Source organism: Nycticebus coucang, chromosome 6, assembly GCF_027406575.1.
Source record: "Nycticebus coucang isolate mNycCou1 chromosome 6, mNycCou1.pri, whole genome shotgun sequence".
In the NCBI taxonomy this organism is placed as follows: Eukaryota; Metazoa; Chordata; class Mammalia; order Primates; family Lorisidae; genus Nycticebus; species Nycticebus coucang.
In genome coordinates, this window is record NC_069785.1 from 22,371,206 (window position 1) to 22,391,690 (window position 20,485).

The 20,485-nt window shown below is 38.7% G+C and overlaps 1 protein-coding gene and 1 non-coding gene across 4 annotated transcripts in view; both read right to left on the reverse strand.

Annotated features, from left to right (window-relative positions):
- AKAP6 (A-kinase anchoring protein 6) overlaps nucleotides 1-20,485 on the reverse strand; it is a 603,334-nt gene that overhangs the window by 395,057 nt on the left and 187,792 nt on the right. For all 3 annotated transcript variants that reach the window (XM_053594741.1, XM_053594742.1, XM_053594740.1), the window contains exon 3: nucleotides 8,545-8,902. In XM_053594741.1, coding sequence (XP_053450716.1) covers nucleotides 8,545-8,868 — 324 coding nt within the window. In that variant the 5' untranslated portion in view covers nucleotides 8,869-8,902. The remainder of the gene's footprint in view (nucleotides 1-8,544; nucleotides 8,903-20,485) is intronic.
- LOC128589559 (U1 spliceosomal RNA) lies at nucleotides 17,225-17,388 on the reverse strand. Its single transcript, XR_008381101.1, has one exon. It is a non-coding gene; the product is annotated as a U1 spliceosomal RNA (small nuclear RNA).

A 20,485-nucleotide genomic window follows, 5' to 3' on the forward strand; every position in this document is an offset into this window, starting at 1 on the left:
CTAAACTCTATTTTCATAGTTTCATTCAAATTATGAAGTCTGTGATAATCCTCATTTTCCATGCTACTTTTGCTAATTAAAAATTACACAGCTGGACAATCTGGTATACTTGTTGAGCCACCTCAACAATTAATGCTCCCAATACATTCTGAACTCTAAATACATTAACACATCTGGTTAAGGTTCATGATAACCAAAGATCTTCCATAATAATATATGTCAAAACCACCGAAGGTAATTTTTGCTGGTTTCTTTTCCCATGTCTTAACCAAGAGTGCTCATATGTAGTACAAAACAGGTGCTAGGTTTAAGACTTATATCATACCCCAAAGTCATGATGAAAATACATTAATCATTCAATAGTCAAAAAGTATTTATGTAAAGTATCGTAGAAATATAGAACAGGCATCACATGTACTCAGTGTACTAATTTGAAACTAGTAGATTAACAACTACACACTCACATGACAGAAAAACTCAAGTTCAAGTAGGAGAGAAGGGGAGGAACGGGGTTGGGTAAGTTCTACTAACTGTTACGTTGCGCAGGTATATGGCACACTTCTTGGGTGAAAGACACAAATTGGACTTTAGCCTTAAAAGCAACTATGTCACCTGATCATATGTACCCTCATATTAACCTGAAATTTAAAAAAACAAGTATTTATTTAGCACTTAGCCTGTTTTCAAACATTGGATTGGGTGGAAGGTGAGAATAATTACTCAATAATTAATTGGGACAGATTTTTCAACATAATTGAGTCTTTTAAATATCTAAAATTAGCCTTTCAAATATCAAACATCCCTTTTTTCAACTTTTTTTTGTTAGTCAACAATGCCATATATTCTTACACAATGCAGGAACCAATTATAGGAAAAATTCCACTATTAAGCACCAATCTGAAACCTCCTAAGACACTTGATTACTAGTAACCAGCTTCCCTAAAAAGACACTTCGTCAGGTGGTTGGACTGCTACAACAAAACCCTTGGACTGGGTAATTTATAAACAATAGAAATTTCTTTCTCATAATTCTTGAGCTGCAAAGTCCAGGCTCAAGACAGCAGCAGATTTGTTGTCTAGGGTAGCTCACTCTCTACTTCCAAGATGGCACTTGATGCCGGCCTTGGCTCCCTTACACCTTTTCTATGTAATCACTAATCTCATTCACCAGAGTATAGCCCTTATGACTTAATCATCTCATAAAGTCCCCACCTCATAATACGACCACACTGGTGAGTAAGTTTCAACATATGAATTTTGGGAGGACACATTGAGACTATAGCACACATCAGCCAAAAAAGAGAAAAAAAAATTATAGCCACAAATCTGAGCTTTGAGAAAATACAAATTTTTAACATCCTCATACCCACCAACAGATAGATATAAATCAGCTCCATCTTCCAGTTTCCTGAGATTTGGCATATGCCTTGGGGGTTCCCAATTTAACACGCATTTCGTGTAAGTTATAATCCCATATAAGAACAAAAAAAACAAAATGTACAAAATAGCACCAGATTACATTTACACATGGTATGTTCCAAAATTAAAGTGCATCTCAAAGATACTAAGGAAAGTTGAGAACAGTCTAAAACAATAACTTTCTGCTCTGGCCTTGACTCAGAGAAAGACATAAATTTTACATGACCAAACACATATATATTTATATAATTAAAACCAACATAGCACTTACCTGAGCTTTATGTAATTCTATTCCACTTCGTTGTTTTATCTCTTTAATTCACTAAATTGATTTTACAACCCACTAAATGGTTTGTAAACTTCTCAGAAATGACTTCTCAAAAATTAACGGTCTAAAGGGCAAAAAGGAAAATACTCTTCCCAGAAAAGAAAGATATTTTGCTTTCAATCTTAAATGAACATTTAATTTAAGATGTATTGGAAACCATTCAAAGATGGTATAATTTGAATGCTTAAGGCTTTACTACATGATCAAGCTAACATTAGAATCAGAATTCTCTAAATCCCAACCCCCAACTACTGACGTCAGAAGTTTAGTTCCACTCAGAATTCCCTTTATCAGGTATTTCTGAGAATCCCAGGGTGTGCTTTACATATGGCCAAGAATCATCCCTGGCTGTTGCTCACTTCACAGCCATCAGACTGTTACACCTATAGCTGTCATCTTGGTGGCACTGAGGAGATCTCAGGCAGAGCTCACTAGTTATGCTCTAGCAGTGGGAAAAAGAGAACACTCTTTCCCTCTGCACTTGCCAAACAAGAGGAAAGCCAGCCTTAGCCAATCAGGAGGTCCTCTAAGTCACACCGACAGCCCTTTTCCCTCCCCAATTACCCACACTTCCCTGGTACCTGCTCAGGACTGGTTTCAGGGCTAGCCACATACTGTACCATAACACACCACTCCCCTTCCTCTCCTTACACTGGGGCAGACTGCCCCATGGTGACCATGAGCCCAGGAGCCCGATTATCCCTGGATTTCCATGTGCCGAATCCCAGATGTGGAAAGGATTATACCCTTTTTCCAAGTAGGCCCTCAAGAACCCATGTGAGTTACTAGATGTCTGCATTAATTCCAAATGTCAGGCACATTTCAGTCAGAACATCTTGCAAACAGCGTCTCTGTTGAATGCTCTAACTTTGAGAAGCAGGCCTAAATCAAAGACGCAGGCACAAACCCCACGTGGAAGTGATTTAGAGTATACTCTATCTAAAATGGGTTTTTAAAAGGCCAATTCCAGATAAGTCACGTCAAGATTTCTGTTTATTATACAGCCACACCATTTAGCCTATGTTAGCTAGTCTAACCCCTCTTTCCTGCTACCATGTTTTCAAGAATAAAAATAATATTCTCCTTGAGAAGATTGTTAATCAGGAAGCAGAGCTGTCTGTTTTACCTATTTAGCACCCAAAATACATCCACCCAGAAGTCAGGTCTCAGTTAAAGTCAAAACCTTTTAAGACTCTTGGTCTGATTTTCTTTGCACAACGCGGCTTCTGAATCCAAAGAGGGAGAGGGAGATTTTCTAAAAATGGCTCAGCTGGTTTCTCATACTTGTCACTAAAGAATATCTGGAAGCTAAGAAGCAAAATATGTAGGTTGCATTTGCAGTTGAAAAATAATGGGGAAAAGTATTCATTATAATAAGTTCCATTAAAAATTATAATTTTATAATTATTTTTATTCACTCTTAAGAATAATCACTCTGAGGGGGGTGGGGCCTTGGTGTGTGTCACACTTTGTGGGGGCAAGACATGATTGCAAGAGGGACTTTGCCTAACAATTGCAATCAATGTAACCTGGCTTATTGTACCCTCAATGAATCCCCAACAATAAAAGAAAAAAAAAAGAATAATCACTCTACCATGGGGACTTTGTAATAGTGCATTGTAGTTCAATCTAGAGGTAACAGTAAAATTTCCCCTAATAACTTGGCAATAAGGGAGATAAGAGTAGTCTCTGAGAGATAAACTTTAAGATCAACACAATAATCAAAGATAAACACAGTCACTTTTAAAGAAAAGGAGTGGCTCTGGGTCTAGAAGACCTGAAAGAACACTTATTAACCAAAATTAGGACGAAAAGAGTCATATAGAAAAGAGGAGGATTTTTAGGCACAGCTATCTACAAAAAGAATAGATTCCAAGGCAGACTCGCTAGGCACGATCTCCAAGATTTATGAACCACTCACAGATTCTTTCTAATGGGACAGCAATGCCCCAAATATACTTAGGCCTTGATTTATCCACTACCTTCGTCCTAATTCAGTCCTCACTGAGCAGTTGTCCTTATGTGACTTGCTGTGTGCAAGCCTGCCTATGGGGAGAGCAGGCACTGACCAAACAGATTTGGACTCACCTACACAACCACAGATGTGAACTAAGCCCCCACTACGTGCTTGGCCCTACCCTAGGAAACAGAGATAAAGCAGAGAATTGGACATTTGAAGTCCTTAGGGAAAATACAGAGAAGTAAAAAAAAAAAAAAAAGAATCATTTCAGCTAGTGGTAAGAACCAGCAAAAAAATAATAAAGCTGAGTAATGGACTAGATAATGACTGAGTGGTGGGTGTTTTAAGAATAAGGATCAGGAACTGCTTGTTTCAGAATGTGACATTTAACATAAGATCAGAGACAGAGCCTACCCTAAGCATATTCCAAAGTCATATTTCAACTAAGTTTTTAAAAACATTATATGTTGATGCCATGGTAGGGAAGACTCAGAGTACGCAATGTGAAAGGGAGTGTGAGGCCTGTGGACAAGTTAGGTAAAGGGCAGCTTCTTCTTGTGCGTGTCCTTCACCACCATGTATCGCCCATCCCTCTCCCAGGCTTGCACCTCCAGATGTTAGCACATGCCTGTGCCTCTGGCTGTCAGCGTGGTGAGGATTTAGAATCTGCCATATAACAACAGAAGAAGAGAGTTTCTAGACAGAGGGAACAGGAAGAGCTGTGACAAGAATTTACATTTCTTTGGAACTTCTGATGCACCTGGAACTTTATGAACAGGAAGAAAGTAACAGGAAAAGTGCAGTCACAGGAAAAGATTTGAGTTTGGGCTCGGCACCTATAGCTTAGCAGCTAGGGCACTAGCCACATACACCAAAGCTAGCAGATTCGAACCCAGCCTGGGCCTGCCAAACAACAATGACAACTACAACCAAAAAATAGCCAGGCATTGTGATGGGCACCTGTAGTCCCAGCTACTTGGGAGGCTGAGGCAAGAGAATCGCTTAAGCCCAAGAGTTTTAGGTTGCTGTGAGCTGTGATGCCATGGCACTCTACTGAGGGCGACATAGTGAAACTCTGTCTCAAAAAGAAAAAAAAGATTTGAGTTTTATTAAGTCCAATAGAAAGCAAGGGAGTGACACGATACAATTTACATTTTAAAAAGATCCCATTGGTTACTACATGGAGAATAAACTGTAAGGGTGATAAAGGTAGGATAAAAGCGGAGCAAGAAGATTAGTGGGGAAGTCCTAAAAGTAGCCCAGACAAACAGTAACATGGTTTGATGAGGTTAGCAAGCAACAGTCGTGTTGGGGAGAAGTCAATGACTTCAGAGCATATTTTGGAGATGGAGTCCCAGGATTTGTAGGCAAACATGTGGGGTGGAGAGTCATGTTTTGGCTTGGCAGAGTTTTTAAAGGGGAGATGTTCAGCTTCAGGCTATTGTTGCTCAAGGATAGTTGATGGCTATGATTCATCCCATCTTTGGCTAAGAGAATCTTATGTGACTTCCTCTGGACAATTCCCTTGAGCCATCTCCTATGGTATAAAGAACAAAGGACACTTCCCTGCCCCTCCCAACCACTGCTCTGAGGAGAGGATGTAGATTTTAACTTCCAGAGTAGGTTAGGTTTTATAGAGACAGAAACCATTTTTACCCTTTTTTTCAGGCCATTCCCCCTGATACAGTGACAGGTAGTTCCAATGACAAAAAGACAAATCACTCTACAAGAGATTTCTCAAATGCTAAATATAACACTATGTTAATTGTGTAAAATTTTACATTCCTATTTGAAACTAAAATTTAAATTTTTACTTCCAAATTATTGATATAATTGAATGAAGTCAAGTGAACCATTAACGTTTTTAAAAATCCTTAACAGCTTTTTTTTTTTTTTTTGGAGACAGAGTCTCACTTTGTGCCCCTCAGTGAAGTGCCAGTGGCATTCCCTATTTAACAAATGGTGCTGGGTGAACTGGCTGGCAACCTGCAGAAGACTGAAACTGGACCCACACCTTTCACCATTAACTAAGATAGACTCTCACTGGATCAAAGATTTAAACTTAAGACATGAAACTATAAAAATACTAGAAGAGAGTGTAGGGAAAACCCTTGAAGAAATCCGCCTGGGCGAGTATTTTATGAGGAGGACCCCCCCGGGCAATTGAGGCAGCTTCAAAAATACACTACTGGGACCTGATCAAACTAAAAAGCTTCTGCACAGCCAAGAAAACAGTAAGTAAATCAAGCAAACAGCCCTCAGAATGGGAGAAGATATTTGCAGGTTATGTCTCCGACAAAGGTTTAATAACCAGAATCCACAGAGAACTCAAAAGTATAAGCAAGAAAAGAACATGTGATCCCATCGCAGGCTGGGCAAGGGATTTGAAGAGAAACTTCTCTGAGGAAGACAGGTGTGCGGCCTTCAGACATATGAAAAAATGCTCGTCATCTTTAATCATCAGAGAAATGCAAATCAAAACTACTTTGAGATATCATCTAACTCCAGTAAGGTTAGCCTATATCACAAAATCCAAGACCAGAGATGTTGGCGTGGATGTGGAGAAAAGGGAACACTTCTGTACTGCTGGTGGGAATGCAAATTAATACATTCCTTTTGGAAAGAGAGATGGAGAACACTTAGAGATCTAAAAATAGATCTGCCATTCAATCCTATAATTCCTCTACTAGGCATATACCCAGAAGACCAAAAATCACATCATAACAAAGATATTTGTACCAGAATGTTTATTGCAGCCCAATTCATAATTGCTAAATCATGGAAAAAGCCCAAGTGCCCATCGATCCACGAATGGATTAATAAATTGTGGTATATTTACGCCATGGAATATTACGCAGCCTTAAAGAAAGATGGAGACTTTACCTCTTTCATATTTACGTGGATGGAGCTGGAACATATTCTTCTAAGTAAAGTATCTCAAGAATGGAAGAAAAGGTATCCAAGGTACTCAGCCCTACTATGAAACTAATTTATGGTTTTCACATGAAAGCTATAACCCAGTTATAACCTAAGAATAGGGGGAAGGAGAAAGGGAGGGGAGGGAGGGGGGAGGAGGGTAGAGGGAGGAGGATTAGTGAGATTACACCTGTGGTGCATCTTACTAGGGTATATGTGAAACTTAGTAAATGTGGAATGCAAATGTCTTAGCACAATAACTAGGAAAATGCCAGGAAGGCTATGTTAACCAGTGTGATGGAAATGTGTCAAACGGTCTATGAAACCAGTGTGTGGTGCCCCATGATCACATTAATGTACACAGCTATGATTTAATAATAAAAAAAAAGAATCCTTAACAGCAATTTATTTATTGATTTTTTAATCTCCTAAAGATATTTCCATTCTGCTCCCTTTCTCCCTTATCATTTACCACCTTTTCTCCTTTGCTGTGTAAATCTGAAAGATTCTAGAGAGCAGTAGTTATCTTTCCTTACAAGCTTGACCCGGAACCTACTCATAGGAGTCACATGTAAGTGTAGCATTGGAGAGGCTAGAGAAGAGAAGGCGGCAATGTGGAGCCTCCTACTTTCTATTTTACTCTCAACCCCAAAGAACTGGAGAGCAGCTCTTCTGATTAAACAAACCACATTTCGCGGACTGAGTCACATCACTCCCTGCTGCCATAGCAGGAAGCTGGCTGGAGTTTAATGCTGTTGGAGCTAATTCCCAGCCATCTCCCTGTTATACTTTTGTACTTTTCTTCCCAAGAACCTATTGAAAGAAAACACCAGGCCTGCTCAGGCTGGGTGAAGTTCAGCCGCCTTTGAGGTTCTGGCTCTTTTGTTTTTTCCCCTCACTCACTTGAACACTCAATGGATCCTGAGCCAATGAACCAGCCAGAAGGCTGAGCCAGGTTTGCTTCAGGATTTAAGGCATATGCTTTCTTTTAATTGACCATCTTTTCCTCTCATACTTATGGCTGTAGCCTGTAAGCCATTTAGGAGTTAAGATCTAAGAGACTGTTTTTCCTTTCGTTTCATGTCATTTAGGATGAATTAGCTTAGGTGATGGATTTTTTTTCTTAGGATCCCGTCTAACAGACTAGAAATTTATACTGAGGGTTGTGACCAGTGAATGCCCTGATTGATTATAAACCTGCCTCTGGTTGTTGACCATTGTATTCCCCACAAGTAGCTAGGAGAGAGATGTGGCTGTGGCAGGGTAAGAGTCATGGTACTTTGAGGTCCCTAGGCCAAAAACTATTCTCTACTAGCACCTCCATTTCATTACTGCCAACAGTCAGGCTTTTTAAGGGCTCTTGAAGCCACAGACATTTTTTAAATGTCTGCACTTTTGATGAGTTGTTATAAAATCACTACCTTTGTTCTAAATGATGCATTGTACTTAGATGAAAGGATTCATTCTAAAAGGAGAACCTTGCCCTTTCCCTCCACACCAGAATCTATTGTTTGCTACAAAAGCATCATTGGCTTCAACAGAAGATAATAATCAGATACACATATTCATAACCATAGCTCAGTTTGATTATTTTACCTATAAGAGTCTTTTATCAAACCTTTTGTATAGTTTAAAAAATACTTTCATTCTTTAAAACTGATTTCTCTGATATTGCACAAAAATGCCTCTCTCTTGCCCCACTTCACTGTACTATCCCCAAAGGCCAGTTTTATTTTAGATATCAGCACATGAAATAAAATCAGGAAAGAATTCATTTTTGTCCACATTTCCCTACAAGGATAATGGTTTCAAACTTGTTACTATATTTTTCTTTCTGGACATTTCCTCAGTGGGAATTAACAGAACTCAGGTGGTAGGTGCCACAGTCTTTTGTCCTCAGAGGACCGGAGACCTGCCTTACCTTTAGTTGAACTAGATGTACATCCACATGCTTGCTGTCCGAGTCCTGCTGGACTGAGTAGGTTAGGTCCCGGACCCTTTCTGAGGTCATCCGGAGCCAGGTCTCAATTTCAGGTAAGTGGAGGACAATCTTCCAGTCAGCCCCTGTGTGCAGTGGAGGTGGCTTTTCATACTGTTGGTCAGAGTCTGTGTCCTTCATTGCCTCTTCCCCCTCACCCTGCTCCACAGTAGGCATCACGTTGATGGCCATGGGTGAAGCATCAGTAGCCATGGGATCCAGATCCTGTGACCTCAGGGGGGAAAGTGTCACACTCATGGTTAACATGAAGAAGTCTAAACCTTACTTCTTTCCAAAACAGCTGAAAGGCAAGAGGAAAGAAGAAAGCAAGAGTCAGTCAAGATTGCCAAATAAAGAAAAGATACTTCATGGAAGAAACAGGATTTCTAAATTAAGACAGATTTCTAAATTAAGAAACCATAGCTCATAACAAAAACAGAAAGAGGTATTTTGATTTTCTACATGGTACCCTCAAGAGCCAGCATATAATAGGATCATAAAACCTAGTGGTATTGCCTATCCTAATATCCATTCTTCTCTCATTCTTTAGTAGCAAATTCCTGGTTTTTACCTGTGTGTATTCCTGTCCAGAATCTATGACCACATTCCCTATCTCCTTTGCACCTACGTGTGATTATACGGCTAATTTCTGCCCGATGAGATGTAAGTGAAATTGCTGTATAAAAATTCTGGAAGAGTGGTTGAAAGGGAGCTGACTTAATTAGGAGGGACCCACTTTCTGCTCTTATGCTTTCCCCCCTTCTTCCAGCCTATAATGCAGACTCGATAGCTGGAGCTTCAGCTGCCAACTCAGACCTGAGGATGCTGGGTAGAGAGAGGCTGGTGGAGCAAGAGGATGGAACATGAGACCCACATGATGAAGAGGAACTACCGTATCAGTCCTCACTGCTACCCTAGACTTCTTTTATATGAAAGAAAAAAAAAAAACTTCTCTCTTATTCAAGCCATGATAATTTTGGGCTTTCCTATTATAAGCATCCAAATATCATTTTGACTATAACTAATACATTCAATACATGGGATAGCTTAAGATGGAAGATGTTCTAATTTCTAGAAACATTACTCTGAATTCAGGCGATGTCACTCCTTTCTATGATTTGTTAGGTAAATAGAAAATTCATGCAATCGCAAATTTTTACTTCCTACAAAGTATAAATCATGGATTATATAAAATAGATCTATTATAATTAACTCTTAACTTAAATTACATTAATATTTGTTTATACTGAACTTTTTTAGAGGCTTCTGGAATTTTGAGAGTAATAAATTGCTCTGAGATACGTAACAGTAAAAATGTTAATCAAATATGTTTAAAATAACATGTGTAATTCATAATAAAGAAAGATGCTTTTTAAGATGAAATTAATTAGTTTCATGAGCCAGCTATTATATTTCTTTCTTCTGGAATCAGTCTAATATAAAATAACTTTTAGCTTCTTGTACTTTAAAATAAACATTTTAAATAGAAATTATTTTTAGTCTTAACAGCAGCTACTTCTACTCAAGGTAATGGATTTCTTTTTCTTTTCTAAATTTTTTTCTGGTTCATACATTTAAGTTCATTCCTCCAAAGCCAAAAGGCAGATCAAAAGATCAGATATTATGTGTGATGAGAGCTCATATTTAGTAACAAATATTCACTTACCAACAAAAGCAAAATTATTTTTTACCCATAAATACAAGGAGGATAAATTTTAAAAGCTCCTATTTGACTAGGAACATGTAGCTTCCCATGCAGGAATGGGCACTGGGAAGAAAATGACTTGCTGAATTGACAACAGTTTTAAGACATTAAAACTGTAACATTATTTCAGAACTTGTCCAATGTTGCAGTATAACCCCCTTCCCTAATTTCTTAAGCATCTAACTTTTGAATTAAATGACGAGGAGGTTTACGGATGAATTTTTGAAAGCAAAGTTACTTGCAAAAAGTGAAATGTATTCCACCACACAGGTTTATCACTTCAATGCCTGCCTCAGAAGTGATAGGCTTTAGGCTTGCTTCAATTCAGAAGCTTTTTCTGCCTGATTCCAAGAGGAAGAAATCCACACTCCACATTTTCAACCATTTTGTATTCTGTTTTTTAAAAAAAAAAAAAAATAGCAATAATAATAGACCTGGCTATTAAAAAAAAAAAAAAGAAAAAAAAAAAACAATTAGAACATAGCAAAATTTCACTGGGAGGGATGAAGCCCAGGAAGAGTGAGCTGCCATACCACTTCTCCATATATCTTATCCCAGCCTCAGACAGGCTCGGATTTTGATTTCCTAGAACACTTTTAAATTATTAATCAATTCACTACCCTCTGGGGGATCAGTTTAGAATCAGAGACAGAATCCGATACACAAAGGTTAATAAAGGGTTCTAGTTCAAGGACACAGAACTGGTTACAAATGAAAACAATACTGGTGTTCTCCCTATTTTAAGAAACCAGATTCATCCAAAACAGAAAATTAAATACCAGAGCAACATACAATTGACTGTTTCACCTATACTCACTCACACCCACTTGCCCCCAGAACCCTGCTCAAAAGCCCTGTACAACTGACAAACAATACTTGGAGACTGTGTTTTCTCTGAAATTCCTAAATCAAGGCAGAGCCTTCTCTGGAATACATGTCCTACTATAAACTCAAAAACATACCAAAGAATTAGCTCGGTGCAATTTTTGTCCCAGCCTACAGTGTCTCTGTTATACCACCGGGCACATACCACCATGCATCAAGCAAGCACATGCAATTCTGTGATTTGCAATAAATGCTTCACATTTCTGAGCCTCCGTTTCCTCATCTGTAGAATGACAAAATTGAACTAGATGATCAGTAAGATCCCATCTGACCCTAAGCATTCATGATTGCCTAGAGTTATTTATCCAAAAATTTCGAAGCTCTTGGAAGCTTTCTGCCTAAACTGAGAACAGGATAGCCTCTAAGTTACAGCCCTTCATTTTACCAAAGTACACAAGTGGTATCAATTGATTTTTCCTACTTAATGGAAAGAAATTAATTATTATCATGAAAAGGCATTTTGTAAATCATTATTTACACATTTGTACGTTGCTATAAATGTGTAAATAATGATTTACATAAAGTGCTTTTTTGGGAGATTCTTGCCTCTAGGAGTTTTCCACTTAAGACTGACAATACAGTTTTGATTATATATCTAGAGGACAAACAGAATAAAATAAAAAAAAAATTAACAAAAAGTATAGCTGGAAAGGACAGCTAGCTATGTGAAGATGTGATAGAAAAGTACAAGGAAATTTCACCTTCAAGCTGCCAAAGCAAAATTGTCCTGAATCTATAAAATTTCCACCTGTGTGTTTTTTCCACATTTAACTGAACAGACTGTGCACAAGAGAATTTCTATAACCCAGAACAGTAACTTCTGTTACTTTCCTTCATATATACCTTTGCCACTTGGAAAAGAATATATTAATACCATAAATGTTATCATAACTTAAAAAGCTTGGAAGTGGCCTAAAATAGATTAATTAATTAATAGAAAGCAATTACCACAAACATTTGATTTCCAATTCTAGTAGTTCACTTTTAATTGTATCACCCACAGATGACCATATTCTATTTGTGATTTTCACAAAATCGCATCTAATTTAAAAGATAACACATATTTAATTCAAAGAAGAAAATTCTTCAAATTGTGGGGACTTACAATAACAGTATTTCTGAATATTTCTCCTGTCCTCATCATGACTGCTCAAGCTTGCTTTCATATCAAATTAAATTACTCCATTTGAATGAAAACAAATAATAGGAAAATGAGTACAAGTCTACACTTTTAGAAACTGAAAGTATTTTTGTTTTTGTATTCTTCCTTTACAAGTCATCTTGCAGTAACAGTCCTCTCTAGTCACAGGGAAATTTTTTAAAAAGCCACCAGACATCAACTTCTGCCCTGAAACTGAAAACATCAGAACAAGTGCACATAGATATCCACTGAGTTATAACTCTGGCTCCAAGGCATGAGAGGAGTGATCAACCAGCTTTTTGGAACCTCGTACACCTCTTGCATCCCTCCCCCTCATCAAATGCTTGTCTGTAGCCACCTTTCCAGCATTAGAGATAATGCCACCTTTATCCCAGCTGCTGTTAAAAATAACATCCATCAAATCCTTTCCTTTATACAAATCCAAAGAGGTAATAATTGCTGTGCAAAAGCTGAAAGTAGTAATGATTTTAAAGCTTTAAAACAAATGGTGAAAGGAGGTTTTCCACCTTACTCTATTTGTCACCCTATAGAAACAGAAGAAAACATGCCATGGATTGCTTACTAACAAGGACTGGTTCTGGTATCTCACTGTCCACAAGGTTTGGGTTGAAGCCTGACCTCAGCAGAATGCATTGAACTTGAAAAAACAGACACATTTAAATCAGGAGAGTGTCCCTTGGCTTAATCAGGAAGCAAAAAAATCCAGCTACATAGCCATCAAAGCTGCCCACCTCTTTCTTCTGTAATTGTCTCTTAAATTAAAGAACAGAAATGCCGGTTATCTACCGACTGTACTCACTGTAAATGCTTTTGTCCTTAATGGGGCCCTTCAGGATTAAGCGTCTGGCTCCCACTGTCCTCCCTCTTGTTTTCTTCTTATGGCCAAACAATATACAAGCCAGTGTTGAGGCTGCTCTGTGCCAGCAGGACGCTGGTGCCAACAGGGCACCAGCTTCATACGCCCTTAGCGGCCTAAATCTCTTGCTAAGAGAGGGCTGCTACTGCTACACAGTCCCTATTTGGAAGCTAATGTATAAGCCCCAGGACTGTGCAGTTACAGACAGGCCTTTTGCAAACAAGCAGAGATAAGTGAGCTGAGAAAAAGTAGACAGTTGCCAAAAAAAGGATCACTATGGAAAAGAGTATTTGGATGAACAGAGCACATCTAGTCATGGTTTAGAAGAACCAAGACTGTACTCTCAAAAAATAAAAATAAAAATAAACAAGCAATTCTAAAGCAGAATAAATTAATTGTACTACGTTAACATGACCAGCTGCCAAAGCCAACCTTAGCTCAGTAAATTCAGGCTCTCTCTCTTTTCTCAGGAAGAAATGATTCTATCCAAGTAAGAGCACCATCACGTGTGCAGTGTGAGATGCAGTCCTGTCTTCATGTAAATCAATCCTGAGCCTAAATACTTATTCTCAGTCTCTGTGCTATAAAAGTTGAGTAGTTCAAGCATGATTCAAGTCAAATTAACAGATTTGCTTGCTACACAGCACATACTACAAAACAGAGGTAGAGACAATTACAGGAAGCATCACTAAAGGTCCTTTTTCTGTCCCTTCATTTCTTTCTCACATAGTCTCATAACCACTCACTCTTCATAGAGCCCGTTCATACAAACACTGAATTTAGAAAGAAAAAAAAATTCCTCTTAACTGCTTTGTCTTTTGTCTAAGGTTAGCTCTCATGATTTTATTGCATTCAGGAAAAAGAAAGAAACTCAAGAGGTATATCTTATATAAGATATACGCAAGAGGTATATCTTATTCTGGGATATTAGAACTGTGCTCTACAAAGAAAAAGGCAAAAACAAGTTTGACAAATTGCTTCATTAAATGCTGCCGCCTACCCGGATGAATGGGGATCTAATTCATCACCTACTTTGACATCTTGCTGTCTGCTTCCCTCCCTGGTCTCGTCTCTTGTTAGGTCAAGAGCTGGTAAACTTTAAATGGTTTTAAACTCTATTTGGAGAGCCAGAGAGTGACTGCCAAGTTTTTTTTTTTTTTTTTTTTTTGTAGAGACAGAGTCTCACTGTACCGCCCTTGGGTAGAGTGGCCTGGCGTCACACGGCTCACAGCAACCTCTAACTCTTGGGCTTACCGATTCTCTTGCCTCAGCCTCCCGAGCAGCTGGGACTACAGGTGCCCGCCACAACGCCCGGCTATTTTTTTTTTTTGTTGTTGTTGTTGCCGTTTGGTTGGGGCTGGGTTTGAACCCGCCACCCTCAGCATATGGGGCCAGCGCCCTACTCACTGAGCCACAGGCGCCGCCCGTGACTGCCAAGTTTTAAGTTAAATTTGTACTTAAAGAAAAAAGAAGAAATGGCTTCTTTACGATGCTCCTAAGAAAATGTCCATGATTTCTGTCTAATGCCTCCTCTGCTTTGCCCTCTTTCCCTGCCAACCCCAATGCCCTCCAGCACTCACCTGGAGGAACACTGTTTACTGAGATCACTGCAGTAACCCCAGATTAGTCTCACTTTCTAATCCTCCTGCAGTAACAGGCCAGCCTGCAAGTGGATATAGGTGAGGAGGACTTCAAGTACACCAGCAAGGAAATGGCATGTCCAGAGGGCAGCCCAGACTGATTCCTAGAGTTTAAAAGATCTTGTGGGTGTTATCATTGGTGTTTCTCTCTTTCTCTCTCTCTGTCTTTTCCCCTCTTTAATATTTCCTTTGTGTATAGCTGTGCCCCCAGGCAGATGGCCAGTTCCATCCTGCTAATCACTTAGAGACCACACACCTTCTCCCAGGTCTTCCCTCAAATACCAGCTAAACTCCCTTGCCCAGAGCATAGTGTCTGCTGTCCCCCATAACACACTTCATCAATCATCCTGCTCCCTTAGCCCCTCCTCCTAACCTCTCCCCGATAATTCAGATTCTCCCCCATGACAGGAATACTGATTGACTCAGCTGGTCTCCATGCCTCCTGTGCTTTCTTTCCTCCACAACAGCAGTCAGTGCCTGTCACACAGAGATTCATCTAGCTGCTTCCGCCAATCAGCTGAAATGACACTGTGGTTACCAGTGTGTGGACCTGGATTCAGTGATGACTAAAGAGTCTTCGTACTTCTCACCCTCACCCCGAGTTGCTAAAAATCACCTTTAAATATTAGGCAGCCATCTTTCTACTGTTCAAGAAAAGGTACAGAGAGGGAATGAATGTAACTGACTTTTAGATCAGAATGATTAAAAGAGTTCTGTGCTCTGTCCTACCTAATCCATTAAATATAAAAAGAATTCTCCATTTTTAGTTCTCCATTAACCCTACTTTACACTGTTAGCATCATAGATTTGAAGTGGAAAAATTCTGAAGATCATTTTATGCAATGTTTTTACTCTTTTCCATGTTCTAAAATTATTTTAATTAATTAAAAAGTAATATATATTAATTCAAACGTAAAAATAGATGATATTGAAGATAAAGGTCTCTCTCCTACATTTTTATCCCTAGTCAACAAGTGATAAGAAGCTATTTATATTTGAGACGTCAATATATAAAGTAGAAAAAAATGAGCTGTAAGGGAAGAGTCATCTTTAGTGATTATTAAGTCTAAATTAGTATAGTTAACTATATTAATGTAATAATATACGACTTTTGGCTAATTCAGTGTTTACCAGGTATTAAATAGTTATTCTACAAAAAGTTGCTACTGGAAAGAAATTAGGAGGGTACTAGGCAATTTCTGAGTAGAAATAGCCAACTGAATATACATATTTAATTTTTCTCCCTCTAGAAATCCCACTAACACTACTGAAAAGGGTTTTTTATTAAGTATACTCAATAATGGGAAGAGAAAACATTTTGGAAGGTTGAAATTAGGTTAACAAGTGAAAAGTCTAGGCAACTCACAAAAACTAAATCTTAAGCCAGCAGTATGAAAAGCAAAGAACCAATCTGATTTTTACATCAAAATCCTTAAAGTGTTTTGGAATTTGTGGAACTAGGTACCTCTGGAAGTATAAAGGTGGAAGGACATATAAGGAAAAATTAATTTTACTCAAAGAGAAGTCTGGTCTTTGTCTCAGCTCCTAGGAGGTAACCTTTAAATCTAGGAATTTCCTGTGTGTGAGGAATATCTTTGTTATTCATGATGGGGCCCTCAGACCACACTCCATAAGTATATGTTAATGAAAAAACTCAGTATGGAGGCCGGCCAAACAGAAGGAGCAACCCCGTGATTAAAGAGCTGAGGCTTAGGGCAACCATGTGGGTAATGATTCAATCAATCACACCTATGTAATTGAAGTCCCAATAAAATCTATGGATGTTGAAGCTTGGGCAAGCTTCCCAACTGGCAATACTTCACGTGCACTGGCATACACCAGTGACAGGAGGCTAATGCATCCCTGGGACCTGGAAGCTTTGTGTTCATCTAGGCTTCTTCCCTATGTGTTCCTTCCTTTGGCTGGTTCTTACTTGTTTTCTTTTACTATTATGAAACTGTAGTCATAAGTAGCACTTCCCTGAGTTCTATGAGTTGTTCTAGTGTATTATTAAATCTGAGGGAGTCTGTATGAGCTCTCAAATTTATAGGCAACTGGTCTGAAGTAAGGATGACCCTAGCAACCCCCAAACTTGCAACAGGTTTCAGACTGGGCAGATTTGACAGTCTTGGAGGACTGTGTACTTAACCTTCAGTATGCCCTATGTCTAGGTAAAGAGGTAACGACAAGTCAAGAAAATTGAACTTGATCCAAAAATGTTTAAAATTCTTTGGAAAGAAGTATAGAGAATCTTCAAAGAACTTAAAATAAACCTTCCATGTGATCTCACGATCCTAGTACTAGGTATTTACCCAGAAGAAAAAAAATCATTTTATTATAAAGACATTCATACTAATTTTTTTTTTCTATTTTTACAGGGGATACCACGAATGTAGTCCCCCACTACCACAAATTGTGCTGTTGAATTTCCCACATTTGGGGAAATCACAGGGATCAGCACATCCAGAGTGCAATGGATAAGCCTCACCCTGGGGAAACCACCTTCGTGATCGTGGTATCTCCCCTATTGGGTAAGTATGGGCCAAATTGTTTATTGCAGCTCACTTTATAATCACCAGGACATGGAATCAAACCAAGTGCTCATCAACCCACAAATGGATTAACAAACTGTGATATATGTATACTGTGAAATATTATTCAGCCATAAAAGAGATGGTTTACATCTTTTGTATTAATCTGTATGGAGTTGTAGAACATTCTCCTTAGTAAAGTAGCACAAAAATGGAAAAGAAAGTATCAAGTTTTCTCATTACTAACATGAAGCCAATAGACAAACAAATGCAAGCCCACACAAGAGAAAAACTCAATTAAATTCAAATTGGGGGAAGGAGGGAAGAAATATAGGGGAGAGGACAGGAGGGAGGGGGATTGGTGTGCTGTCACCTAACAGGCATGATATAAGGGTACCTGGCACACTTTCTGGGTGAGGGACACAACTACAACAGGAACTTGACCTAATAAACGCAAACAAAGTAACCTCATAGTTTGTACCTTCATATTAATCTGAAATTTAAAAAAAGGTTTGAAAAGCAGGTAGAACTCTAGGCTGCTCCTTACACTGTGTTTCTGGGTGGTTGCTCCTACCCCCAATTAGGCAGAAGACTGGCTGGCGTTTACTGCCTAGAAAGGATAAGTCACAGGTTCTGTGGATTGACGGATACCCAGAACAACTGAGGATAGTAGTATCCTGAAAACAGGAGGATTAAGTAAATCCAGGCATTCAGAATGTTGAAATCCACAGCCCTCTTCTGACATGAATCATCAAACACTGACAGCAACGCCTTTACCCTCTAGTCAGAAGACCAGAAGTTTCCTCTCTAAAAGATCTGATTTGTCTGAGGACACAAGGAGATACTGACATTGGCACATCTAGGTCAGCGTACAGTGTCATCCTGTCAGGAGGCCCACCCAGGTATTTGGAGCATCACTTCCGCTTTCTAATCTCCTCCTCCTAAATAGAGCAGGCAGTCAAGGATTAGAGAGATTTAGGAAAAAATTGAGTAGGAATAACAGAGCCAAAGTGTGCAGTAAAAAAGTTAAACCTGAAGTAAATACTCTACACTGAAAGAAATGATTTGGGTGAAAAAGATAATCACAGAAAAGACATTATACCTAAAACAAAAAGGGGATGCTACATTTTAAAAGAAATATTTGTAGAACAAAATAGCACTTTGGAAATTTAAAATATGCAGCAAAAATTAAAACCTCAATATATTACTTGAAAATAAAGTTGAGAAAATCTTGCAGAAAGTAAAGTAAGACACATCCCGGAGGTCCAACATCTATAAAACAGGATTCCCAAAGGCAGAAGGAAAGGAAAAGGAGAAAATCATCAGTGAAATCTTTCAAGAAATGAAGGACAGGAGTTTCTAGATTTAAAACACCCATCTAGTATAAGAGACACACACAAAAAACATATTATTTGAAATCTCAGGGAAATGAGCTTTGGAGTGGAGGTAGGGAGGCATCTAAAAAGGATCATAAATTGGATGCTTTGGACGTCTCCACAAAACACTGGAAGCCAGAAGGCAACTTTCTACTTAAGAAGGAAAAAGAATTCTAGCCTAATTTAGAAAAATATAGACTAATAATCAATGTAAAGGTAAAGATATTTTCATATGCTTAAAATAAAAAGACACCCCAAACTATCAATCTCCCACTTTTCTTAAGAGATACTAGAGGCTACACCTTACCAATACAAAGGATTAAACTAAGAAGTCGTGAGATGCAGAAAATAGAAGGCGTAGCTCCCCAGGGTGAGGTGGAGGGGAAATCCCAGGGTGGCAGCTGTGTACCAGGGAAGAAAGGCTTCCAGCCCAGTCTGCAACAGGTTAGAAGGCCCGCTGGCAAGACTGCTTCAAAAAAATGGACAATGAAAGGAAATGCGATGTGAATTAACATATCCAGAAAAGATTTACTCAATAAGTGAATAAGAAATTAAGTAAAAATAAACTCCCAAAAGAAACAAAAAATTGTATAAAATATAGAACAAGAACCATATTCCTCTGTGTGGTTTATTTATAAATTGTATTTGCTGCTTCTTTTTTTTTTTTTTTTTTGTAGTTTTTGGCTGGGGCTGAGTTTAAACCGGCCACCTCCGGCATATGGTGCCAGCGCCCTACTCCTTTGAGCCACAGGCGGTACCCTACCTCTTTGAGCCACAGGCGCCGCCCAATATTTGCTGCTTCTTAATAATTTAAAAACTAAGTGTTGCTACAACCCAAATCACTACATAATTTTACGGGGAGAATGAAAAGTGTGAATCTGTGCACACATGTGCATGTGCAATCCTTTGAGAAAGAACGTGAGAGAGAGACAGGGCAGAGAAATGAGCTCAATATATTCACATCTTTCATAGTGAGAAGTCATTAGCTAAAGCTAAGAAAAAAACACTCAGGAAATAGACATACCATCCTATTGTTTCAAGATGGAGATTATTACCAAAAAATCAGTTAAAAGATGCAAAGTAGAGGCTGGGTGTGGTGGCTCACACCAGTAATCCTAGCACTCTGGGAGGCCAAGACAGGTGAATCCCTTGAGCTTAGGATTTCAAGATCAGCATGAGCAACAGCAAGACTTCATCCCTACTAAAAATAGAAAAATTAGCCAGATGTCATGGCAGGCACCTGTAGTCACAGATACTTGGGAGGCTAAGGCAGGAGGATCACTTGAACCCAAGAGTTTGAGGTTGCTGTGAGCTATAATGATGCCACTACTCTCTACCCAGGGTGCCAGAGTGAGACTCTGTCTCAAAAAAAAAAAAAAAAAGATGGAAAGTAGTTGCCTCTGGAGAATGGGAAATAGGAAAGCAGGGGTCTGGGGACTGCTGTTTGTCTTAAGGAACTTCAGAACTACTGGACTTAAGTACTTGTAAGCAAACATAAAACTTAAAAATACCTAGATTAAAAATTTAAAGGGTTTCTTTTATTCAGGACAGGGTTTTGGAACTCTCCTGTGCATTGAGTACTTCCAAATGGTGGATAGGAATATAGGTTTAAGTTTAGTTCCCAAACTTACTTGACTAAGAAAAAAAAATTGTTTTTGTTTTTTTGTCTTTTGATTCTTATAGAGAATGTCATAAGACTGGATGGGGGACAACTTGGTTGATGCTAAAT